Here is a 27528-nt window from a genome sequence, read left to right on the forward strand (position 1 = left end):
GTAATCCTTATATGGCATTTAGCCGTGGTAGTACCCTGTGTGTCAGAATACTTGGCGTCTGGACGTTTTTGTAATTTCTGTTTTATGTTGCTCTTGTTTTTGTTACATGTAAGCATGCTAGACATGCAATGTGGAAGTGGAGTTGTGTATTTCCCTGTCAGGGGAACCTGGACCACTGGCAAACATACTTTTAATAGGAATTCAATTTTTTCATACTAATAAAATTAACTTAATTTTTCGTACCCAATATGTCTTATTTTTTGTCACAGAAAAAGCCTCCGCCCCTCCCTGTCTCTTGATACAGGGACTATTTTTTTTCTTTAGAATAAATTCTTGCCTAACCCTCACCTTCCTCAGTGTGGGCCTTGAAGTTACCCTTCTGATGAGGGCACTTTGGCCCAGTGCAAAAGTGTCTTGGGCGACTCGGAATTACGGAATCTTTATTCTTACCTGTATCTTGCCAGAAGGGGTGTGATGTTCCCCTCCTCTATGCTCCGAGGGTGGAAGATAAATTATATACTTGCTTTACCATTGTATTACTTTTAAATACATTATTCAACTATCAAGTAGCGATTCTTGCAGAAGTAGGGAGTCTAATAGAGCTTGTATTTTTACTTCAAGGTCCACTTAAGGTAACCGGATCCCCCCTTTCCATTCACCACTTGTTCTGTTCTTGGGCTTTCTGGCACTAGGTTTTGGTTTCCCAAAACCAAAACCTAGTGCACAGCTGCTACCTGGTTCCTTTTTTCTTCATTTTTGTCAATTTTTTTTTCTTGTGAATGTGCTAGCACCCTGGGACTTAGCTTTGGACATAAGGTGGCAGTGTGATCTTTATTTTATTTTATTTTATTTTATTCTTATTGCTTTGTTTTGACATTTTCCCTCCAATCTTTCCTGTTTGGTTACAGCTTGTTACTCTGCGCTTCTGTTACATGTGTAGAGATATAGCCACTAGATGGGGCTGTGCCTCTTTCCTTTGCAAAGAGGCACCTTTATAGCCACACTGAATTCTTTGATCTTAATGCATTACTGGAGAAATGGTGTTAACAGTGAATAATTTTTTTTTTTCATTATTTGGTATATTTGTATTTTAATATCTAATTGTGCAAGCTAAATACATTTTATGTCTAATTTTTTTTTCTTCTGCATCTATTTAGTCTAATATTATTGCTTGGTTGAGAAAAGCATTAGAAACCGATAAAAAAGACTGGGATAAAGATACAGAACCTGAAGCTGACCAGGCTGGCTACTACCAGACCACGTTGCCAGCTATTGTTTTTCAGGTAATTATTAAACATTTTTGTTTTGAATATGTTCCAGGAAAGAACTGTGAAAAAATGCTGCTCCCTTTCCAGACATAAATTGTAAGTTCTGCCCACCACCTCTGCTGTCTGCAGTGCTGCTTGACACACTGCCCACTACCTCCACTGTCCTGAAATCATTTATTTCAATGTGTTTTTACTTGACATTAAATTTCTTCTCTTTTTCCTCCTCTTTAAAACTGCCTATGTGAAGAGCAGAGCTCCCATGATTCTCAAGGTCTGACCTCTAGTAAGACATTTAGTGCCGGTTCACACTATAGCGATGTCAGACATTGCATGTGATTCGCACCGCACTGCTGTGCAAATCACATGCGATGTCTGTGCGATGCGAATGCAGCCATACACAGATTGTATGGCTGAATTTGCATCACAAGTTGTGCAGAACCCTTTTTTGGTCCGCACCAGAATCGGATCGCATGGGCGTTCTCAACTATGCAATCCGATTTCTGTCTGAATTGACAGTTTGCACTGTGATATGCGAACTAATCTGGGGGTGTCATTAACTTTGTATTGACACTCCCAGCAGTTTGCATATGGCAGTGTGAACTCCCTGCGAGTCGGCTGCGATGCAGTAATCCGCAGTGGATTTGCAGGGTTCCCGCATCACACCAATGTGAACCGGCACTTAGAGAATGCTCCATGTTTACTTTTGGCCATTTTTGTAAATGGGCAACAAATGCATTTTTAGGCGCATCTACCCACTGCTTTTTAATGGGCTTTAAATAAGAAACATTGTGGCAACAATATTTTCTGATAGTTATGATTAAAATGTATCTAAATTTAAGAACACCCTTTTATGTTTAGTCTTTTAAAGTTATTTTCAATTAACACTAAATTGTTTGACGAGGGGAATATACTCTGTTTTTGTATAACATGTTTATCTAATGGTATGTTGTATTAGTTATTTGTCATAAAGCTATTTTCCTTTAATACATATATAAAATTCCCCTACAGTATATACCTTTCTTAACAGACCCTGTCATTAACCTAAAGAACTGAAAGTAAAAACACAGAAAAATCGAGTATTTTAAATGCTTACTTTCTGTGTTTTTATTGATTTGCATTGTGCCTCTAAATTTCCTAACAGAAGAGTGAATTCCCTAGCACAGCCCCCTCCCTCCTTAAACATGAGAGCCCCCTACCCTTCTGGCAGTGTCTTATTACTGTCTTTGCTGGCAGCTCCTCTGCCCTTCGTTTATTTTCCTTGCATACCTTTTTATGTAGCAGCTGTGGGAGGAACAAAGGGGAATACTACAGAGTATAACTTGAATGATAACTCTGAGTCTATGTAAGGCTCACATCTAAGATGGTGGTGCCCCGCAGCAGTCTGAGGGCTTTTGGATGCTTAAATATAGAAGGGACTTACATGTAGATAACTTGTCTAAAATATGTTACACAATTAGTCTAGTTGAAAAAAGACCCAAGTTTATCTAGTTCAACCAATAAAAGGGAAAATAAATAATTATACAATCCTATATACACAATTCTATAACTACAGTTGATCCAGAGGAAGGGAAAAACTCCCCAGCAAAGCATGATTCAGTAGGGTAAAAAATTCCTTCCTGGGGGGCGTGGTCTGGACATGGACGGCTGAAGTTGTGCTTTCCCTGAGCTCCGTGCCTGTCCGACCCTTACCCGGCCGACGTTCACTGCTGACGCCCGGGATGAGATCAGCGAGGCGCAGGAGGTCAAGGGGAACGGCTGGACCACCGAATACACCCCGCCGGAACCCGGTTCGTGGAGCTATTCAGCACTTCTTTTCTCCTACACAGGCTCCCGCCGCCGCCTCCAACATGGCGGCTGCACGCTCTCCCCCTCTACAGGATGCGAGCCCTCCTCCAGCATCGCCGGCTTCCACCGCTGCCTCGGAAACCCTGTTGGACACTCCGGCTGCCTTTGGAGCCCCGGGACCCAGCCCTTCCCATCCGACTACCCAAGTGGAGGTGGACTCTGAACTCCGCGCCCTGTTGCGCGCCCTCCCCACAAAGGCCAACATCGAGGCGATCGTGGGTCGCCTGGAAGCGAAACACCGCCAGGAAGTGACCGTGGTCCGGGCTGAGGTACAGACTGTGGCTGTTTGGGTGTCGGCGGGGGAGACCACCATACAGGCTATGGAGGGACGCCTGGCCTCGGTGGAGGCTGCACTGCGGTCCCAGGAGGAGGTGACCATTGCCATGCAGATCCATATGGAGGATCTGGAGGACCGCAGTCGGCGGAACAATGTCCGGATTAAGGGTCTGCCCGAGGCCACGGATGCTGATGACCTTCCGGCCACGGTCACCGCGATCTTTGCGCAGCTATTGGGGGAAGATTTACCCCCCCGCATGGACTTTGACCGCCTGCACAGAGCACTGGGCCCGCGTTCTTCGGACCCGGACAGGCCACATGACGTACTGTGCCGCCTGCATAGGTTTGCCCACCGTGAACTTATCATCCGGAAAGCATGGGATGTGGGCACCCTGGACTTTGATGGAGCGGCCCTCAAGTTGATGCCGGACCTCTCCAGGGCCACGTTATACCGCAGGGCCTTGCTGAGACCTCTACTGGATCTGGCTCGCCGCAGTGGCGTCACCTACAGATGGGGATACCCGCTTTCTGTCACCTTCCGCAAGCCGAACTCCTCCTTCACACTCTGCTCCCGAGCGGAGCTCCCTGCGCTCTTTGCCTTTTTGGAAGCTGACCCTATTCAGGTACCCAACTGGCTCCTTCTACTGCCCAGGCCGTCGGATCGCAGACCACCTTCCTCCGGAGGCTTTCTGGGATCTCCCCGTCCTCAACGTTCCAGACGGAATTCCAGGCCCCGGGCGCCGGAAGCACGTAAAGAACCTTGACTGTATTTACCCTTCGTCCCGGGCACCCTCTGATGCCCCGAAGCACCTCGTCAGCTGACTAAACTGATCCCTGGTTCCTTCACCTTGCCCTGCAGATGACGGCTTGACTCAGGTTTGCTTGTTGTTGGTATCCCCCCCCTTTTTTTTGTCCGGGTTGTGCCTCCCCGCAGATGCCCCTGCTTCGCCTGCCTGCATGGACTGGCCTTGCTGCCCCCCCACTGACTGGCAATTACTTCACCCGCTGCCCCCACTGTCCGAGGCGGGGGGGTGCTAGGTCCGGGCACCGCCAAGACTGACGTCATGGACCGTTCTATTGTCCCCACTTTGGGTACCCGCAGCTGCTGCAGCCTGCACTGCCATCCGCAGTGCTGTACATGGAGTCCCAGGGGTGGGTGCCTGGGGGGGGTCGCCTGTGGGCTCCCCGTGGGTTGTGTGGGGTGGGGAGGGGGATTGGGGTGACCTGCTGTGGGGACCTGCACTTGTTCTCATGGGGATCTGTTACCGGGGACGTTATGTTCTTATTGTTATTGTTTATTGCACTGTTCGCTCCTGCGATCCTCGCATGCCCCAGAGCGGGGGGGGTCCTTTGACCCCTGGTCTTTTGTGGGCCACTTAGCGGAGATGCAGATGGCTGTGGTTACACTACCTGTTTTCATTATGTGCCTTAGATGCTGCTGTGGGTACTAGACTTGCCCTGAGGGGCCCTCGGTCTGCCCCCTCCACTTCCAGACACGCTGCTTTTCCTTGCTTCTGTTTCTGACGTCTATCCTACATACCATACTTACTAATAGGTCTCTCTCTCTCATGATGGTATCCTGTCTCCCTCGGCTCCTACTCTCTACTCTCCCTCCTATACACGTACACAGTGCTGGGTGGGCCGGACAGCCGGACTCGGGTTCCATTTTTCCTGTTTTTTTTTTTTGTATTTCCTGGTCTGTCCTTCTCCAACCCCCGACCCCCAGTAGGTTGACGCCTGGTGGGCTCCGTGCCTCCTGGCGCTCGTGCAGTAATTTCTGCTCTCTAGTTTTGCTATCTCCTCCTCTCCTCTGCTTCTTTCTCCCTCTCGCACTCTCTCTATCCCCTCCTACTCCCATTCTTGTCTACTCCTGACCTTTGCCCCTTCTCACCCCCCTCCCCCTTGTTTGTGTGTACCCCCCGCTCCGTACGGGCTCATGGACGCCATTCATATTGTTTCTTTGAACGCCAAGGGGCTCAACGTCCCCGAGAAACGGAAAGTCCTCCTCAATGAACTTCGCCGCAGTAAGGCGGATGTAGCTTTCATTCAGGAGACCCACTTTCGGGACGATCGCCTTCCACTCCTTAAGAACCGTTTCTATCCCTTTGCATACCATGCCACTAACCCTGTGGCGAAATCTAAGGGAGTCTCGATCCTCCTCTCTGCTAAAGCTCCCTGGCATTGTGAAGGAACGCTGGTGGACCCTGCGGGCCGTTATCTGTTTTTGAAAGGGACTCTGGGCCCGGCTCGCCTCACCTTCGCGTGCGTGTACGCTCCTAACGAGGGACAGGCCTCATTCATGGTGGGCGTTCTGGAGAAATTGAACGCGTTTCAGGAGGGACAACTCGTTCTAGGGGGAGACCTCAACCTGCCACTAGTGCCCGATGTGGATACCTCCTCGGGGACGTCCTCGATTCCCCACGGACACCGGAAGAGGTTTTTGCAAGCCCTCCACGGTGCACAGCTGGTGGATGTCTGGAGACTCCAGCATGGGGGGGAGCGGGACTACTCGTTCTATTCCCCACCCCATCAGACATACTCCCGTATCGATTATTTCTTGGTGCCACACCGCCAACTCCACACGGTGCGGTCCACCTCGATAGGATCCATCACCTTTTCAGATCACGCGCCCGTCTCCCTGACCTACTCCCTGACTGAGGGATCGGAGCTGGGGTCCAGGGTGTGGCGTTTGAGCGACTCGCTCCTCCAGAACGCCGAGGTACAAGCGGAGATTCAACACGAGCTTTCTGAGTTCTTTCGGGTAAATGTCCCGGACGACTGTGACGCAGGCATGATATGGGAGGCCCACAAGACAGTGATGCGGGGACTTTTTATTAAGCACGGCTCCCGTCTCAAGAAACAGCGCCAGCAGCTACTGGAGCGACTGTTGGACGAGATCCATGCCCTGGAAATTAGACATAAGCGTTCCTTTTCGAGAGAATTGGAACTGGAATTGATTGCACTCCGCCAAAAGGTTCAGGACATCCTCTTTATGAAGGCTAAGGCTGACTTGCAGAGGGCTCGTCAGAAGTTCTATCTTTCTGGCGACAAATGTGGCCGGCTGCTGGCGTCCTCCATTCGGGCGCAGAGGTTGGCTAACTACGTCCCACACGTTCTGTCCCCGTCGGGGCAGCGGGTTGCCCTCCCGAAACAGATCGCCGCGACCTTTCGCGACTTTTTCTCCACCTTATACAACCTCCCTCCCTCAGTGTCCCCCGCATCTCATCTAGAGGAATATATCGCCTCAGCGCACTTGCCCTCCCTCGCGGCAGAAGACTGTGAGTCGCTGGAATCCCCGATCACGCTGCTGGAGTTGCAGGGCGCTCTAGGCTCCTGTAAGGCGGGTAAGGCCCCAGGGCCTGACGGCTTCACACTCCCCTACTTCACCACTTTCCTACCCACCCTCGGCCCTCACTGGGTGAAGTGGCTCAACCTTCTAGGATCTGGGGAGTCTGCCTTCCCGAGGGACTCCCTTAGGGCACACATCTCCCTCATCCCGAAGGAAGGAAAGGACCCCTCAGCCTGCGCCAGTTATCGCCCGATTTCATTATTAAATGTGGACCTGAAAGTGTTCGCTAAAATCTTGGCGAATCGACTTGGACCTTACATGTCCCGTTTGGTCCATTTGGACCAGGTCGGCTTTATACCATCCAGGGAAGCTCGTGATAACACGACCAAGGTCCTCAACCTCATTCATGTTGCCCGGTCCACTAATACCCCTTGCGTTTTCCTGAACACGGATGCCGAAAAGGCCTTCGACCGGGTCAGCTGGAGGTTTATGACGTCCACCTTGCGTACTGTGGGCCACCATGCTGTCCTGGATTGGACATCTCTACTCGAACCCGACTGCGCAGGTGAAGTGCAATGGAGTCCTCTCAGACTCCTTCTCGATCTCCAATGGCACTCGCCAGGGCTGCCCTCTCTCCCCCCTTCTCTTCGCCCTCTCCCTAGAGCCTTTTCTGTGTAGGGTGAGGGCGAACCCGGACATCACCGGACTTACCGTTGGGGACTTTGAATGTAAGGTCTCTGCATACGCGGACGACATGATGTTTTCCTTGACCAACCCTGTCGTCTCTGCGCCTAACCTTCTCAAGGAGTTGACGCTATACGGTACACATGCTAACCTGAAGATCAACTTCGGTAAGTCAGAGGCGATGGGGGTCGCTATCCCCCCGACCTTAATGGCCACCATTTCTTCCTCGCTGCCTTTCCGCTGGACCAAAGGGGCGCTTACGTACCTGGGCACCCGCATAGCGCCGATTATCTCACAGCTTTACGAGCTCAACTTCGCCCCACTGCTCGTCACGGTCCGCCGCCTCCTTGAGGCCTGGTCAACCGGCCTTCACTCCTGGTTCGGGAGGTGCAACCTGCTGAAGATGACGGTCCTCCCTAAGGTTTTGTACCTGCTTCAGGCTCTCCCAATCAAACTTCCATCTGCCTTTTTTAAACAGCTGCACTCTCTCTTTGTACGGTTCATCTGGGCCACGGGTGCCCCACGCTTGTCCCGGGCACTTTTGACGTTACCCAAGCACTGTGGCGGCCTGGCCCTGCCGGATGTGCACAAATATTACTTGGCGACGCACCTCGGTCGCCTTCTCGACTGGCGCAGGCAATCCACATACAAGTTGTGGGTTGGCCTGGAATTGGCGCAATCTACGATACCCCTAGGGGGCGCCCCCTGGTGTAAGGGGCACTGGCCACCTGCTCTGGTATCCCACCCTACGATTGGGGTTACCCTCTCTGTGTTGTCCCCGGTAATCCTTAACCCTGCTATTTCTTCTGCAACTTCCCCGCTGTTTCCGATTTTGGGGAATCCGGCGTTCTCTCCGGGCCTGATAGATCGGACGTTCCAACCGCTGGTTGACCGTGATAAGAGAGTGGCGTCTCGCTTTACGTGTCCGGGTGGCTGGCCCTCCATAGCAGCACTGTCAGACCCGACGGGGCACTTTGCCCTTACCTTTTGGCCGGCTGTGCAATTACACCACTTTCTCCTTTCCCTCCCGGAACCTGACCTTTTCAACAGGGAATTGACCCCTTTTGAGGAACTTTGTGAGGGTGAGGGAATGCTCCCACACACACTGTCTCAGGCTTATCACCTCTTGATCTCCCCGCCGGAGGATTTCACCCCTCCTTTCCTTTCCAAATGGGAACAGGATCTCCAGATTTCTCTCTCACCGACGCAGAAGCTCAACATCTGCACCATAGCTTTAAAGACGCCGACCTGTACCAGACTGCAGGAGTCCAACTATAAGTTACTCACCAGGTGGTACAGGGTCCCTTCCCGTCTGAGCAAAATCTTTCCGGGGACCTCCGATACCTGTTGGCGCTGTCAGGAAGACAGGGGTACCCTGCTTCATGTATTCTGGTCCTGCCCGAAACTGCGAGACTTTTGGACCGCGGTGGGCTCCCTACTACGAGATCTGACCGAACATACTATTCCGGACACGCCGGAATTTTTCCTCTTACAACGCACCAGCATCCCTCTGAGGAAATATAAACTTTCTATTGTGCCCCATGTCCTCTGTGCGGCTAAATCCTGCATTCCGCAGTACTGGAAGACCTCCCGATCGCCCACCATCAGGGACTGCATGCGGAGGCTGGTCGAGGTGAACAGACTGGAAGATTTGACCCTTACAGCGCTCCACCAGCGTGAGAAGTATGAGAAGGTATGGGGATACTGGAGGGTTTTCGTCCTGTCAGAACGGGGAACTTCTCTGTTGGGCTCCTGAGTCTGGCCGAGAAAGTCATCCTCGGAGGGAGTGGTCCCCGGGATCCGGTGCGGAGCGATTCCCCCCCCCCCACCTCCCCCTCTTTCCCCTTCCTTCCCCCCCTCCCCCCCATCCCCTTGCCCCCCCCCCCTGTCGATGTGTGTTTGTCCCCCACTCTGTCTGTCCTCCTCTTTCTCTTTCCTGCTCTTTCTTTTATCTCTCTAATGCTGTCTTAGCCTTACTTCCTAAACCTTGAACTGGAACTGTGCTGCGCAGACGATGAGTCTGCATTGGTCACTATCACTTATTTGGTACTGGCGCACAACAACCTTGCATACCTCCACATGGGCCTAGTGCCCCGGAAACTTGATTATTTGTATCTGTCGATGCTTATATGACGCACTTGTTTTCCTCTGTTGATGCTTCCGTATTTGTCCTGACCTTTGCACTAACGGCACGTATGTGCGTGCTTTCTTCCTACTTACTTGGTGCTTGCCTCGGTGATTTACATGTTTTTGGTTATATTACACTGTACTGTACTGTTTATCTGGTTCAACTTTTACAATAAAATCATATTTGAAAAAAAAAAAATTCCTTCCTGATCTCCCAAGAGGCAAGTGGATATTCCCTGGTTCAACTTTACCTATAAATGTTAGTATCCAGTTATACTATGTACATTTAGGAAATAGTTCAGGCCTTTTTTAAAGCAATCTATTGACCTGGACAGAACCACTTTTCTGAGGGAGTCTATTCCACATTTTCACAGCTCTTACTGTGAAGAAACCTTTCTGTTACATTCACACACAGTATTTCTCAAAAGTGAGTACACCCTTCATATCTTTTCATATGACAACACTGAAGAAATTACACTTTGCTACAATGTAAAGTAGTGAGTGTAAAGCTTGTATAGTAGTGAGTGTAAAGCTTGTATAACAGTGTAAATTTGCTGTCCCCTCAAAATAACTCAACACACAGCTATTAATGTCTAAACCATTGGCAACAAAAGTGAGTACACCCCTAGCAAAAAATGTCCAAATTGGGCCAAAAGTGTCAATATTTTGTGTGGCCACCATTCTTTTCCAGCACTGCCTTAACCCTCTTGGGCATGGAGTTCACCAGAGCTTCACAGGTTACCACTGGGGTCCTCTTCCATGACGACATCACAGAGCTGGTGGATGCTAGAAACCTTGGCGCTCCTCCACCTTCGGTTTGAGGATGTCCCACAGATGCTCAATAGGGTTTAGGTCTGGAGACATGCTTGGCCAGTCCATCACCTTTACCCTCAGCTTCTTTAGCAAGGCAGTGGTCCTCTTGGAGGTGTGTTTGGGGTCGCTATCGTGTTGGAATACTGCCCTGCTGCCCAGTCTCTGAAGGAAGGGAATCATGCTCTGCTTCAGTTTGTCACAGTACATGTTGGCATTTATGGTTCCCTCAGTGAACTGTAGCTCCCCAGTGCCAGCAGCACTCATGCAGCCCCAGATCACTCCCACCCCCATGCTTGACTGTAGGCAAGACACATTTGTCTTTGTACTCCTCACCTGGTTGCCGCCACACACACTTGACACCATCTGAACCAAATACGTTTATCTTGGTCTCATCAGACCACAGGGCATGGTTCCAGTAATCCATGTCCTTAGTCTGCTTGTCTTCAGCAAACTGTTTGCGGGCTTTCTTGTGCATCATCTTTAGAAGAGGCTTCCTTCTACGACAACAGCCATGCAGACCAATTTGATTTAGTGTACGGCGTATTGTCTGAGCACTGACAGGCTGACCCCCCACCTCTTCAACCTCTGCAGCAATGCTGGCAGCACTCATACTCTATTTCCCAAAGATAACCTCTGGATATGACGCTAAGCTTGTGCACTCAACTTCATTGGTCGACCATTGCGAGCCCTTTTCTGAGTAGAACCTGTCCTGTTAAACCACTTTATGGTCTTGGCCACCATTCTGCAGCTCAGTTTCAGGGTCTTGACAATCTTCTTATAGTCTACGCTTTTTTTTTTTAAGTACAGCAACAGTTCTTTTTCTCTTACGTCCTCCGACAGTCGCCGCCTCTTCATATTCGTCACATATGGGGTATTAGACTTTGCTCCGAAGGAGTAGCTAGGCAACAGAATATGTTAACAATAAAGCTTTTAACATATCCCACCCTCAAGGGGTGGTCCCCTCAGTCAATACCCTCCTACTTCCTGCAACCATATCTCAGTTTTAATGTCTAGCTTGTCAGGAGTGGCTGGCTCTCTCTGTGCTGGGACTTTCTGTCCCAGACTCTTTCTTCTTTTTAATATTTTGTTTGAGTTTTTCTCTCTACCTTTATTTAGCTGTTATTTTGTCAGCGTTAGTTAGTTCTTCGGATGAAGAGGATCATGCAGACTGGGTCTCGGGCTGATCCCCCTGGTCGCAGGTCGTGGGTCAGTGGCTTCCCAGTCTGCCATCGAGCGTTCAGCCAGGTAACGCTCCTGGCATAGTGAACGACCCATCCCTGTTCGGTGCAGGGATGATTGGTGAGGTGGCTACCTCACTGGACGCTGTGCGGTTTCTTAACCCCCATTTTGTGCGTCTTGACTTGCGACTCTCCCTGCCTCATGTGCAGCGGCTTGTTCGCCTGTGCGGGTCCCCCACGCCATGTGAGGTAAGTGTATTTATGTGGGGACCTGTCTGTCTGGGGGGGTGTCAGTCTGGGACTGTGTAACCTGCCTTTATTCACACTGCTTGTCTCCCTATCTCTCGGCTGCATGCTGTGGGCTGCAAGGGGGGGAGGGGGAGCTGTATGACACTGTGTGTGTCAGACTGGTCAGTGTGAGAAGCTGTGTGCTGTGGGGCATGTTTTTTTGGCATGTTTGGGCATATACAGCGATCGCTGCGGCGATCTGACATGTATTCTGATATTGGCATGTAATGTGTGTTTTAATGCACTGTGGAGCGGCGGTTTCGGCGCCAAACGACGCCATTTTGCCTACACTCGCTCCGGCCGCATGGTTTACATGCATGGAGGCCATTTTCTTGTAGCCTCCATAGGCTTACATAGAGCGCCCTGGCAGCATCACTTCCTCTTTCCAGGAACACCGATCGAGGCAGCGGCGAGGGTCTCCTCAGGTTTTATCCTTCTGTTCTTGCTATCCATTGCCTGTGTTCAGTTTGCATATTCCCTGTGGGGGTCTCATTGTGCTTGAGTGTGGTGCGGTGGGCTGCGCTTGCCGCGCTTGCTTAAAAGGGGCAGTTAACCCTTGTTTGTCTGGCATTACAGGGGCAATGGATTCTCAGGAGGGCAAATTTCCTACAGTATTGGTGGAAAGCCAGGGGACCGCTGTTTCCCCCCCAGGGGGGGATTTAGCCACTATTGTGGCTGGCCTTGCTGCTCAGGTGCAAATGCTGGTGGCTGCTCAATCTACTAAAAGGCCCAGAGTTGCTCTTTCCTCTGATTCTGAGGGTGAAGGTGATGGGGCTGTTATGGCAGGGGCCTCCTTATCGGGGTCCCGCTCCTCTCTTGATCTAGTGGGGTCTGAGGTGGAGGCTGAAGTTGAGGGGGTTGATAATTCTCCCCCTGGCTCACCTGAAGAGCTTGCAATCATGGATGAGTTGATTGCTTCCATTAAGCAAACGCTGCGTTTGCAGGACGAAGTGTGTCCCCCCGCTGCCTTGGCGGCTTATGGGACGCAGAGGAAACGCAGGACGCCGCAGGTTTTTCCCTGCAATGCTGATTTTCAGCGCGCTGTTAAGGATCAATGGCGCGATCTGCGCAAACCTTTTGCGGTACCAAGTAAATTCAAGCTGCGTTATCCTTTTTCGCCTGCCACTGATGAAAGGTGGTGTGTGCCTCCACCAGTGGATCATGCAATTGCGGTTTTGGACAAAGCCACTGCGATTCCTGCAGAGGGTTCCCCTGTTTTCCGTGATGCCACGGATAGGAGACTGGAGTCTCTTGCCCGTCATACTTATTCTGTTACGGGTTCTATGCTTAAGGCTCTGTTTGCTTCTCTCATGGCGGCCCAGGCGATCGCAAGTTGGACGCAGATGCTTAGGCGCGTCCTAGTGGCCGATTCGGCCTCGCCGGCGACCCTGGATATGGTGGATCAGATCCACCAGGGTGTCATGTATCTGTGTGATGCGGACCTGGACCTGATTCCGTTGGCTGCACGTGTGCACAGCGTGGCGGTGTTGTCTCGTCGCCTGGTTTGGTTAAAATGTTGGTCGGTGGACCAATCTTCACGTAATACCTTAGCCAATCTGCCTTATGATGGGTCTCGCCTTTTTGGGGAGTCCCTGGATGTGTTGATTAAGGGGATCACCGGGGGTAAGAGCACTCTCTTGCCCCATTTCCCCAAGGCTAAGGGGGCTTCTGGGAAGAAGCATGCTAATTTTCGGCCCCCTCAGGGGTCCTTTCGTGCCTTTCGGCCGCACTACAAGGGCAAACCGTTCAAAGGTCAAGGCTCTCAGAAGAAGCCCTGGTCTGGTAAACAGAAGTCCGGCCAATCCGGACCTGCAGCCCATAACAGTTCGGCCTGAAGGGGCGCCCTCACCCAGTTTTGGGGTGGGGGGACGCTTGCTCGGTTTTCTTCAGCCCTGGTTGGCCCGTGTGCGGGACAGATGGGTTCTGGAAATCGTTCGATCTGGTTACAAGATCGAGTTTCTCTCTCGGCCGGAGAGCAGATTTTTTCCCTCAAATCTTCAGCTGTCTCCAGAGCGCTTGCGGGACCTGCACCTGGCGGTGCGGGACCTGAGGGCTCAGGGAGTGGTGGTTCCGGTGCCTCATCGGGACAGGTTTCGGGGGTTTTATTCCAATCTGTTCACCGTGCCCAGAAAGGAGGGCAAGGTTCGTCCGATTCTGGACTTGAAGGCTCTGAACCGCTCTGTGCGGGTTCGCAAGTTCCGCATGGAATCCCTACGGTCGGTGGTGGCTGCCCTGGTTCCGGGGGAATTCATGGCCTCCATCGATTTGAAGGATGCGTACCTTCACATCCCCATATTCGAGGGTCATCAGAGGTACCTTCGATTTGCCATTGCGGGGGATCACTACCAGTTCGTGGCGTTGCCTTTTGGTCTCGCCTCGGCTCCGCGGGTCTTCACCAAGGTGCTTGCACCGGTTCAGGCATTATTGAGGGCCCAGGGCGTTTCTGTCCTGGGGTATCTGGACGACATTCTGGTTCGGTCTGCGACCAGCCAGGGTCTGGAGGAGGACCTGTCTGTCACGATGCAAACTCTGCAGGAGTTTGGTTGGACGATAAATTTTCCAAAGTCGACACTGAGTCCGTCGGTTCGTCTCCCCTATCTGGGAATGATACTGGACTCGGTGCAGGCGAAGGTCTTCCTGCCGGAAGACAAACTCAGGACTCTCCGGGAGGAAGTCAGGTCCCTCAGGGACGTTCCGAACTCGTCTCTGCGGACGTGTATGAGATGTCTGGGATTGATGGTCTCGGCCTTCGAGGCGATTCCTTTCGCCCAGTTTCACACGCGGGGTCTCCAAGCGGAGATCCTGTCCAGGTGGGACGGGCGACCTCAATCTCTGGATCTTCAAATCTCGTTGAGTCTTCGCACCAGGGAAAACCTTCTGTGGTGGCTCCAGTCCCCGTTGGTGTCCGGGGGCAAGTCGTTTCGTCCGATCTCGTGGACGGTGATCACCACGGATGCCAGCCTGTCGGGCTGGGGTGGTGTTCTGGGCGTTCTGTCCGCTCAGGGGACTTGGTCGGAGGGGGAGTCTTCCCTTCCGATCAACATTTTGGAATTGCGTGCGATAAGTCTCTGTCTTCATCGCTGGACGGACCGGCTGCAGGGTTGCCCGGTTCGGGTGCAGACGGACAATGCCACGGCGGTGGCCTACATCAACCACCAAGGGGGCACCAGGAGTGCCCGAGCGGCTCGAGAAGTGGCCGACATTCTGTCTTGGGCCGAGACTCATGTCCCGGCGATAACGGCGGTTCACATTCCGGGTGTGGAGAACTGGCAGGCGGACTATCTGAGTCGCCAGACCCTGGATCAGGGGGAATGGTCTCTCCATCCGGCTGTCTTCCAGATGTTGTGCGCGAAGTGGGGTCTTCCAGATGTGGACCTGTTCGCGTCTCGTCTCAACAACAAGGTGATGAGGTTCGTGGCAAGGACGCGCGACCCTCGGGCAGACGCGTCGGACGCGTTAGTGGCCCCGTGGCATCAGTACAGGCTGATGTACGCGTTTCCACCGATTCAGTTGCTGTCCAGGTTCCTTCGCAGGTTACATTCGGAACGCAACACGGTGATTCTTGTGGCACCGGACTGGCCTCGCCGGTCCTGGTACGCAGACCTCGTGAATCTGGCGGTCGACGCCCCGTGGCGTCTGCCTCTTCGAGACGATCTACTGTCTCAAGGACCGATATACCATCCTGCTTTACAGTCGCTGGCTTTGACGGCCTGGCTGTTGAGACCGAGGTCCTGAAGGAGAGGGGTCTCTCTCCGGAGGTCGTTCATACTTTAATCAACGCGAGGAAGTCTTCCTCGGGGAAGGTTTATTACCGTACTTGGAAGGCCTATTTTGCCTGGTGTGAGTCCAGGGGGTTTTCACCCCGCACGTACTCGGTGTCCCGTGTGCTTTCTTTCCTTCAAACGGGTGTTGATCAGCCTTTGGCGCTGGCTACGATAAAGGGTCAGGTGTCTGCTCTGGCCGTTCTGTTTCAACGTCCCGTGGCTTCCAACCCATTGGTTGGCACCTTTGTTCAGGGTGTGCGGCATCTGGTTCCCCCGAGGCGGGATCCTCTGCCCCCTTGGGACTTGAATCTCGTTCTATCTGTGTTACAACGTGCTCCTTTTGAACAGATCAGGGAGATCTCTTTGTCTATGTTGTCCAAAAAGGTCACCTTTTTGGTGGCGATCACTTCGGCTCGCAGAGTGTCGGAGCTGGCGGCTTTGTCCTGCAAGTCTCCGTACCTGGTTATTCATTTGGATAAGGTGGTCTTGCGACCTAATCCTTCTTTTCTTCCGAAACGAGTTTCGGAATTCCATCTTAATGAGGATATTGTCTTGCCTTCGTTGTGCACGAAGCCTAAACATCCAAAGGAGGTGAGATTACACTCTCTGGCTGTTGTTCGGGCGATTAGGGTTTACCTTAAATCGACTGAGTCTTTTCGAAAGACGGACTCCTTGTTTGTTCTTCCAGAGGGTCCTCGGAAGGGCATGGCGGCTTCGGCCTCTACCATCGCCAAATGGATCAGGCAGACCATTGAACAGGCCTATGCTTTGCAGGGGAAGGTTCCCCCTGTGCCTGTGAAGGCGCACTCTACTAGATCTCTGAGTACGTCTTGGGCCTGTCGTCATGGGGCTTCTGTAGCCCAGGTGTGTAAGGCGGCGACTTGGTCGACCGTGCACACTTTCACAAAATTCTACAAAGTAGATGTTCAGGCATCGGCGGATGCTTCCTTTGGCCGCAAGGTTCTTAGTGCGGCTGTTCCCTAGGGTCCCTTGTTGGGGACTCCTGGCTGTTGGGATAAGTTTTGTATCCCCTGGTTTTTTGTCTTTTCCTGGGTTGTTGCTCCTGTTGAGCACTTGTTTTTTGCTGTTGCCCAGCTGGTTTCCTACCTTTGGTAAGGTTCCTTCTTTGATGCGGAGACTGCGTTGCCTTTCGGCGCGGATGCGTTTCCCACCCCTCATGTTTGCACTGCTTTGGGACGTCCCCATATGTGACGAATATGAAGAGGCGGCGACTGTCGGAGGACGTAAGAGAAAACGGAATTTTTGTAAAATCTTACCTGTAAAATTCCTTTCTCTGAGTCCTCCGACAGTCGCCGCCCCCGCCCCTCTTTTGGGGTTTGAATGTATACTCTACTGCTATTCCACTAAAACTGAGATATGGTTGCAGGAAGTAGGAGGGTATTGACTGAGGGGACCACCCCTTGAGGGTGGGATATGTTAAAAGCTTTATTGTTAACATATTCTGTTGCCTAGCTACTCCTTCGGAGCAAAGTCTAATACCCCATATGTGACGAATATGAAGAGGCGGCGACTGTCTGAGGACTCAGAGAAAGGAATTTTACAGGTAAGATTTTACAAAAATTCCGTTTTTTCAGATCCTCAGAGTTCTTTGCCTTGAGGTGCCATGTTGAACTACCAGTGACCAGTATGAGTGAGAGCGATAACACCAAAGTTAACACACCTGCTCCCCATTCACACCTGAGACCTTCTAACACTGAGTCACATGACACCGAGTAGGGAAAATGTGTAATTGTGCCCAATTTGGACATTTTCTCTTAGGGGTGTACTCACTTTTGTTGCCAGCGGTTTAGACATTAATGGCTGTATGTTGAGTTATTTTGAGGGGACAGCAAATTTACACTGTTATACAAGCTGTACACTCACTACTTTACATTGTAGCAAACTGAAATTTCTTCAGTGTTGTCACCTGAAAATATATAATAAAATATTTACAAAAAATGTGAGGGGTGTACTCACTTTTGTGAGATACTGTATATTCTTAAAGGGAAAATCATTGCTAAAAGAAATAGTCTGAGGGACTGTTAAGGGCCGGTGCACACCTGAATTGCACTGGAACACTGTACGCATTCCTGTGTGATTCCAACGCATTGTCGGTGCTATTTTCGGTGCTATCGGTGCTATATTGCAAATCCCTTCACACGGGGTCGCACAAAAAGTAGTGCATGCGCTAAAAAAATGCATTGCACCAAATTGAAAAGTAGTCTGGTACCATCTGCGTTTTTGAGTGTCGTTAAAATCATATTGGTACCCACAGCAGATCACAAGGGCTCTGCATTTTGAGCACCGTACAGAAGCAAGCACGGAACACGCATTTCCTATACTCTGTTCTGTTTAATCAGGTTTTATTGATTTCAGCAAAATAAAAGGGAACAGAATAAATGTTCTTTGAAAACTTGTAATATGCTGAATGACCTGTACAAAAACAGGCTCTACACGTTAATGAGCAATTTAATAAACTGAAAGTCTTTGCGACTGTCGTCTCATTTGCAGTATGCAGAAACCGATATGAAAACAAAACAACACAACATGTAAGAAAACACCTCGTTTACAGGCAGGGCAGCTCTTGGACTGAAACATGCCAGAGAACTAAAACAAGGGGGAAGATAAAGAGGGTAAAGATAAGGTGGAGAGAATAAGAGAGATAGAGAAATTACCCGCCTAACTGTTACCCCGGCACAATAAATCTTAACCTAAAGGGATAAAGCATAATGTTAATCTGTTTCAAGACATACAAATTTGTCCCCATAAGACAAGAGAGAAGACATACTCAATCATTTGGTATCTCTTACATCCACCCCATCCTTACATCTCTAAATTTTTCTTGTTTGTCCCTAACAATGTGGATCCAACGTTCAGCCTTCATAATGACATCCACTTCCCTTTTCCAACTAGACAATGTAGGGCAAGTAGATTGTTTCCAGAATCTGTGAATTCAAATCTTTGCAGCATTTAATAAATACACTTTGTTTTATAAGCCTTCAAGGAAGATAGGATCCCATGAAAAAGGAGATGGATGGAGAATTTGTGATCGGTCTAAGGGACAGTTTTTTTAATACAAGGGGTAATGGCTTCCCAGAATTCTGTAATCTTAGGGCAGGACCACCAAATGTAGGAAAACGTGCCTCGTTGATCACATCCCCTCAAACAACGGTCGCTAGCAGTAGGAAACATCCGGGCTACATAGGAGGGGGTCTTGTACCATCTGGTAAGAAATTTAAAGGAGGATTCTTGGGTACAGGAGCTAATAGAAGAGATATGAGTCACTTTAATGATCCGTTGGATCTGGGGTGGGGTAAATTTCAGTCCAAGCTCCTCCTATTCCCTAATGTAATAAGGAACTATCGTTGAGCAATTGCCTAGTACCAGTTTATACATTTGGGATGATAAATGTCTAGAGTCGGGGAGGTATACACATAATGATTCAAACGTGGTAAGACTCGTCATAGGGTGCGGTTTGTGGTCCAATTTAGAAATAAAATGAGTCAATTGGCGATGCCTCGAAGTCATTAAAGGTGTCATAGGAAAATTGCAGAGCCTGAAAGTACAATAGAGTTTCTTGAGAAGCCAATTTTGCACGTGTCATATCGCCATCTGCTCCGCATGAACAAAATAATCTAGGTTCCTCACCCTGCAAAAAACCATGGAAATCCCCCCCAATGGGGCTAGCGGAGATGTTTAATGATTAGTCCGATTCAACCTATCCCAAACATTCAAGGTTTATCTAGTAAGGGGAGAAGTCCAGTCCGAGAGACCTCTAGATGTGGATGGTATCCACTGGGCCCCTGCCAGGTTCCTACCCGCCATTGATTTCTGTAGAGGCACCCACAATTTGGACATAGCCTTATAATCAAGAGCAACGTCTTCCTCCATCTTGTTTCGCCCAATGAAGGATGTCATATGATAGCCTAGGGCAGTGTTTCTTAACTTTTTTTCAGTCAAGGCACCCTTTAAAAATTAAGAACAATCTTGAGACACCCTTTAAAAATTATGGACAGTCTCGAGGCAGAACACCCAAGTAGGACACCCAATGTTAGAGGGGATTTATTCTTCCAAAGCAAGTATACTTTTGCAAACTGGTACAAGCCACGCCTCTCTACAGTTAGAATCACGCCCCTAGGGTCACATTGAACCCCTTGATCACCAGTACAGTTAACCCCTTCCCTGCCAGTGTAATTTTTACAGTGACAGTGCATATTTTTATCACTGATTCATGTCACTGGTACCCCCAAAAGTGTCAAAAATGTCAGTTAGGGGTCCAATCTGTTCGCCGCAATGTCGCAGTCCCACAAAAAATCGCAGATCGCTGCCATTACTAGTTAAAAAAAAAAACAATAGAAATGACATAAATCTTTCCCGTAGTTAGTAAACACAATAACTTTTGTGCAAACCAATCAAAATACGCTTATTGCATTTTTTTTTTTTTTTTTACCAAAATATGTAGCAGAAAACAAATTGGCCTAAAATGTAAAAAAATTTGATTTTTACATTTTTTTGGGAGAGAATTTCATATAAAAGAATGTGAAAATATAATTTTTTCAAAATTGTCGCTCTTTTTTGTTTATAGCGCAAAAAATAAAAATCGCACAGGTGATCACCAAAAGAAAGCTCTATTTTTGGGAAAAAAAGGATGTCAATTTTGTTTGGGTACAGCGTCGCATGACCGCACAATTGTCCGTTAAAGTCACGCAGTGCTGAATCGCAAAATAGGGCCTGGTCATTGAGCAGCCAAATCCTCCAGTCTTAAAGCAGAGTTCTGGCCTCTGGGGTCAATTTGAGCTAAAAATACCCCCGGGACAGTCAGGGCTAGTACATTCCATAATGGATGCCTAGAAGCTGTTAAGCAGTGAATGCCGCGCCTGCACCGGAAGTGACGAGCGGGGCCGGTGCAGGCGCATTGATTCCTGGGAGCGATGACGTTCAGCTCCCAGGAGTCATCGCAAACCGGAAGTGACGGCGCGGCCGCAGAGGGAGGAAGTGGAAGGAAGGTGAATATATTTTCTTCTATAATAAGGTGAGTGACCAAAAAAAAACGGTACTATCCATTTCTCTTTCAGGTTCCCCTTAGCAAGCGGATGGCCCAAAATGGATTTTATCAATTTTGTGGCCAGAACTCTGCTTTAAAGTGGTTAAAATCAAAAAATCTGTATCTGGTATTATATTTTTGCCATATGCTGATAGGCAGTTTTCTGTTTCTTTTTACAGATGTTTGAGCAAAATCTTCAGGTAGCTGCTCAAATTAGTGAAGAATTGAAAAAAAAGGTTTTGCATCTCTGCCTCCAGCAAATGAATACATTTCTAAACAGGTATCATGACCAATATGAATTATTTTTATTTGCTACTGTATGTATATGTACATATAGGTTTTCTTGAAACAAACAAGACTTTAAAGAAGAAATCCAGGTATGGTATATTTTTATATACACTTGTGCTCAACAGTTTGCATAGCCTAGTAGAGATTGTAGCATGTTGTCATTGATATTGAAAATATGACTGATCATGACAGAAAATCTCTCTTCTATTTAAGGATAGTGATCATATGAAGCAATTTATTATCACATACTTGTCTGGCTCCTTTTTAAATCATATTGATAACAGAAATCACCCAAATGGCCCTGATCAAAAGTTTACATACCCTGGAATATTTGGTCTTGGTACAGACATACAAGGTGGCACACACATGGGTTAAAATGGCAATTAAAAGTTAATTTCACATGTATGTGGCTTTTGAAATTGCAATTTGTGTCTTTGTATAAATTGTCAATGAGTTTAACTCGCACATGAATGCAATGAGTAAGCTAGATACTGAGCCATGGAGAGCAGAAAAGAACTGTCAGAAGACCTGCGTAACAAGGTAATGGAACTTTATAAAGATGGAAAAGGATAGAAGAAGATATTGAAAGTATTGACTATGCCAGTCAATACTGTTCAGTTATTAAGAAGTGGAAAATTCAGAGATCTATTGATACCAAGCCAAGGTCAGGTAGACCAAGAAAGATTGCAGCCACAACTGCTGGAGGAATTGTTCATAATAGAAAGAAAACCGCACGGGTAACCTCAGTAGAAATACAGGCTGCTCTGGAAAAAATGGTGTGGTTGTTTTTAAGGAACACAATATGATGATACTTGAACAAAAATGATCTGCATGGTCTAGTTCCCAGAAATAAGCCTTTACTGCGCCAACACTGCAAAAAAGCATAGTTACAATATGCCCAACATTACCTTGAAATGTCTCACTGGGTAGATAATTTGGAGTCCCAGAAAACTATGGTGGATGTTAGCCAAGTGGAACTCTTAATGAAATGGAGGACCCTAATACTAATACTAAGGAGCTCTTGTACAGCCGTAGCCAAAGGTTTTGGGAATGTCTCAAATTTGAATTTTCACAAAGTCTGCTGTTTCAGTGTTTTTAGATCATTTTGTCAGATGTTATTATGGTATACTGAAGTATTATTACAAGCATTTCATAAGTGTCAAAGGGTTTTATTGACAATGACATTAGGTTTTTGCAGAGTCAATATTTGCAGTGTCGACACTTCTCTTTTAAGACCTCTGCAATGAGCCCTGGCATGCTGCCAATCAATTTCTGGGCCACATCCTGACTGATGGCAGCCCGTTCTTGCATAATCAATGCTTGGAGTGTGTCAGAATTTGTGGGGGGGTTTTTTGTTCACCCTCCCCTTGAGAATTGACCACAAGTTTTCAATAGGATTAAGGTCTGGGGAGTTTCCTGGCCATGGACCTAAAATATTTATGTTTTATTCCACAAGCCACTTCGCTATCACGTTTGCCTTATGCCAAGGTCCTCCATGCTGGAAAAGGCATTGTTCGTCACCAAACTGTTCCTGGATGATTGGGAGAAGTTGCTGTCCGAGGATGCTTTTGCACCATTCTTTATTCATGGCTTTATTCTTAGGCAAAATTGTGAGTGAGCCCACTCCCTTGGCTGAGAAGCAACCCCGCTCATGAATGGTCCCAGGATGCTTTACTGTTGGCATGACACAGGACTGATGGTAGCACTTACCTTTTCTTCTCCAGGCAAGGTTTTTGTTCGGATGCCCCAGACAATTGGAAAGGGGATTAATCAGAGAAAATGTCTTTAACCCAGTCCTCAGCAGTCAAATTCTTGTACCTTTTGCAGAATATCAGTCTGTCCCTGATGTTTTTTCTGGAGAGAAGTGGCTTCTTTGCTGCCCTTCTTGACACCAGGCCATCCTCCAAAAGTCTTCACCTCACTGTGTGTGTAGATGCACTCACACCTGCCCTCTGCCATTCCTAAACACTGGTGGTGCCCCGATCCTGCAGCTGAATCAACTGTAGAAGAATGGTGCTGGCGCTTGCTGGATTTTCTTGGGCTCCCTAAAGCTTTCTTCACAAATGCAGTGGAAATGTTTTTTTTATTGGATTAAGTTCATTCTCATGGCAAAGAGGGATTTTACAATTAATTGCAATTTTTCTGATCACTCTTTATAACATTCTGGAGTATGTGCAAATTGTCATAAAAACTGAGGCAGCAGACTTTGTGAAAATTTATATTTGTGTCATTCTCACAACTTTTGGCCATGGCTGTAAAAACTTGAAGCTAATTAAAAATGGCTATAAACCCTCAGACATAAAATTTGAACAAAACATTTTCCTTGTGGTGTGTACTTGTCTCAATGAGAAGCCAATTGTGACTAAAAGAGTCATTGTTCCTTGTAAATAGCTCTTTTACAAAAAAAAAAACATTGAAAACCTTTAGCAGCATGAGAAACCTTTCAAAAGGCGCAAAAGACTATCTACAGGAGAAAGCTGCATTTTGCTTTTCCAAATCATGTCCTGACACTTGCATACCTACTGCACACAAGCAAGGGAGAGAAGTACATTAATAATATCTCTATTCATTTTCATTCAAATTCTGGTCTTTGTACCAGGCATCCAAAAGATCCTTGATCCAGCTCCCCTTTATAGTTTAACAACTGTTTGGGGCTTGCTAGAACACACAATACAGAGATTCATCTTATTTCACTGGCTTATTCCCTAAATTAAGGGAATCCCTAGTTCCCTTTCTTTTCCCATTTTACCATGGTGGTAAGTGCTTTCTGGACCTTTGGGCACCAGAGATCAGTCTTTCAAGTATGAAAATTTGCTACATGATTCCCTGTTTATACATTCACCGAGTTTTACCATTTGCTTGTGACTGCATAGGTGGATGCTGGCTGCAATCTTAGGATCCTGCAGGTGATGGTGTGCTTGCACCTCTTTTTGGGACTGTTTTTTTTTTTTTTTATTTCCTATCATTTGAAGAGTGACTTTCTGTGTTTACCAATGAGTACTGGGAAATAAAAGTAAAATTCTTTTTTTCCTAGTACTTTTGTGTACAACTCTCCTTCCCTATTGTTTTTTTATGTTGTTGCCTTTAATTGTAATTTGCTCACTGCTTGCTGCTCCTGAGTATGTGCTATAAATTCAGGGGTATCGATATGGCAGCGCTTTTGCTTTGCCCAGTGTCCAACTTTTTTTAGGTGGCGGCTTTACTCCATTGGTTACCTAAATTACCTTTGGTAACCATTAATTACCATTGGTTACTCCATTGGTTACCATAATTACCCAAACAGAGATGCCGCCTTTTCCTCTTTTTTTTTTTTTTTTTATCCAAAAAAAAAATCGAATAGTAAATTTTTTTTTGGCGTTCCACTCTGAATCTGAACTTGCATAGACACAGATATATTTGTAAGTGAATCGATTATTAAGAAAATAAGAACACTAGATTGATCACTTGGTGTCCACTTGCCTTCAGCATTCTCATGATAAATGTGGAGTCCTGTTCGCTTGAGGATTTTAACACTTGTGTACGCTTGATTGACAAGTCTTTCTTCAGTCTGACCTAGGGCCGGTTCACACTGGTGCATTGCGGGAAACCCTGTGATTCACACCTGAATCGCGCAGTGGTTCACACTGAGATCTGCAAACTGCTGGGGGTGTCAATGTAAATTTAATGACACCCACAGATCGGTTCGCAGATCACAGCTCATCATCATGTGAAATAATGCAGGAATCAGATTGCATAGGTGTGAACACCCATGTGATCCGATTCCAGTGCGAACCAAAAAAAGGGTCCTGTACCATTGTGTTGTGAATGCGATGCAATTTTAGCCATACAGTTTGTATGGTTGAAATCGCATTGCACAGACATTGCATGTGATCTGCACAGCAATACGGTTCAAATCACATGCAATGTCTGGCATCGCACAAGTGTGAACCGGCCCCTAAAATCATGTTTTGCTGATATCTGTTTGTGAAAAAATCTGTTGATGCCCACAGGTACAGCGAACAAGCTCAGCTCTATAAAGAAGAACATCTGAAAAACCGACAACTTCCTGCATGCTATGTTCAGTATATGATCGCCATCATTAACAACTGCCAAACCTTTAAGTAAGTATATATCACTGCCTAGTGCCAAAGGTAGAATTTGCATTGTTATTGAGAACAACACTCAAAAAAAATATAAAAAAAAAAACCTATTGACAATACATTGTTAAAGAAACACTATTATACAGTTTTTATTTACAGATACATTTTGAATACTGTTTAAAATTGTTATATCTTTTGAATCTAGATGTAAAAAATTGGTTCTGAAACTGGTAGAGTTGCTTATTTAATTTTATTTTTTATTGTATTTATTTATCTTGACTAATTTCTATAACTAATAAATGTACAGTAACAGTAAATGCATTGAGCAGATGCAAACAAACAAATGTGAAAAAAACACCGTACAACCATCCTATTAAACATATTGGTAGCTGTGAGCATTGACTTGTCCCCACACCTAATTGAATGTCAAAAATAAAAAAATGCTGCCTTGCCTATAATACTATCAATAGCTTGTGGAAGAAAAAGGCAACAAAACTATCTTCATGATCAACTTAAAAATGATAAGTGGGAAATCGTGGTGGCACCCTCTTTGCCTAAATATCTCCAGTTATCATAAATATTTTGCCATTAAACTATAAACGTGCTAACATAACAAAACATATTATTATATCATACATATTATTTATCAATTGTGGTGCCACCCTCTGTGTATGTATAAATGCTTAAATAACCATCTGTGTTCAAACCATACACAGCCAAGTTGATTGTTGTGACATACAGATTATATAAACTTACTATATAATAATAAAAAATAATGGTGTCACCCTCCTGGTAAAATCAAACCAAATGTTGCAATAACGAATGATGATTAAAAAAATCCTTTATGTGCAGTCCTTAAAGTAACTCGAAAATTCATATTCATACATCCATCAAGTCTTTGATTTTTGCATGCACTTCTCTTACATAGTTACATAGTAGGTAAGGTTGAATAAAGACAATAGTCCATCCAGTTCAACCTGTGTTGGTGTACTTGTGTCAGTGTTGATAATTTTTTCCCATATCCCTGTATGTTGTGTTCTTTAAGACGCACGTCCAAGAGTCTTTTGAAAATATCAATACTCCCCACTGATACCATCAATTGTGAAAGACCGTTCCACATCCTTATTGCTCTGACAGTGAAAACCCCCCTGCACAGTTTAAGATTAAACTGCTTCTCCTTCAATTTCATTTTGTGGCCATGTGTCCTCTTACACTCCCTGAGACTGAATAGCTTTTTCCCTATGCTGAGATCACCATTGAGGTATTTGTAAATTGCTATCATGTCCCTTCTTAAGCGTCTCTTCCCCAGCGAGAATAAATTTAGTGCTTCTAGTCGCTCCTTGTAATTGAGGTCCTCCAATCCCCTTAACAATTTTGTTGCCCTTCTTTGGACTCTCTCCAGCACATTCCTTCTCACAACTGGTGACCAGAACTGGACAGAATACTCTAGATGTGGCCTAACCAGAGTTTTATAAAGTGACAGGATTTTAGATTTATCTCTGATGTATATCCCCTTTTTATGCATGCTAATATTCTGCCAACTTTGGTAGCTACAGCTTGATCGTGCTTGCTGTTGCTCAGTCTGTCTTCCACTAGGACCCCCAGATCTTTCTCCATCCTTGATTTCCCCATATGCTCTCCCCCTAGTGAGTAGTTTGTGTTTGGTTTAGCCACCAAGTGCATTGCCTTACATTTCTCCACATTAACCACTTTAAGACCAAGCCTATTTTTGACACTTGGTGTTTACAAGCTAAAATCTGTTTTTTTGTTCTAGAAAACTACTTAGAATCCCCAAACATTATATATTTTTTTTAGCAGAGACCCTAGAGAATAAAATGGAGATTGTTGCATTATTTTTTATCACACTGTATTTGCGCAGCGGTCTTCCAAACGCAATTTTTTTGAAAAAAAATTCACTTTTTTAAATTAAAAAAACAGTAAAGTTAGCCCAATTTTTTTCCATAATGTGCAAGATAATGTTACGCTGAGTAAATAGATACCCAACATGTCATGCTTCAAAATTGCGCACGCTCGGGGAATGGCGACAAACTTTGGTGCTTAAAAATCCCATAGGCGACAATTTAAAAATTTCTACAGGTTACCAGCTTAGAGTTGCAGAGGAGGTATAGGGTTCAAATTATTGCTCTCGCTCTAACGATCGCGGTGATACATCATATGTGTGGTTTGAACACCATTTACATATGTGGGCGGGGCTTCCACATGCGTTCGCTTCTGCTCGCTAGCTAACAGGGACAGGGCGCATTATTTTGTTTTTTCCTATTTATTTTATTTATTATTTTTTATTTTTACAGTTTAAAAAAAAAAAAAAAATTTGATCATTTTTATTCCTATTGCAAGGAATGTAAACATTCCTTGTAATAGAAATAGGCATGACAGGACCTCTTTATTGTGAGATCTGGGGTCAAAAAGACCTCAGACCTCATAAGTACACTAAAAAAGAAAAAAGAAATGGTTAAAAAAAATCGGCTCTTTCAACTGGTTGCTAGGCAACGACGTTTGACGTCGCTCCGGTCCTCCAAGACCATAGAGTCGAGTGAAGGCCATCTTGCCCTCACTCGACTTCC

The 27528-nt window shown here is 46.9% G+C and overlaps 1 protein-coding gene across 1 annotated transcript in view; it reads left to right on the forward strand.

The window, feature by feature from the left end:
* Positions 1-27528, forward strand: part of EXOC3 (exocyst complex component 3) — a 230627-nt gene that overhangs the window by 118797 nt on the left and 84302 nt on the right. The window contains exons 6-8 of the mRNA XM_082257483.1: positions 1158-1283; positions 20756-20856; positions 24854-24964. Coding sequence (XP_082113609.1) covers positions 1158-1283; positions 20756-20856; positions 24854-24964 — 338 coding nt within the window. The remainder of the gene's footprint in view (positions 1-1157; positions 1284-20755; positions 20857-24853; positions 24965-27528) is intronic.

The sequence above is a fragment of the Pelophylax lessonae genome (genome assembly GCF_965119305.1).
Source record: "Pelophylax lessonae genome assembly, chromosome: 5".
Lineage (NCBI taxonomy): Eukaryota > Metazoa > Chordata > Amphibia > Anura > Ranidae > Pelophylax > Pelophylax lessonae.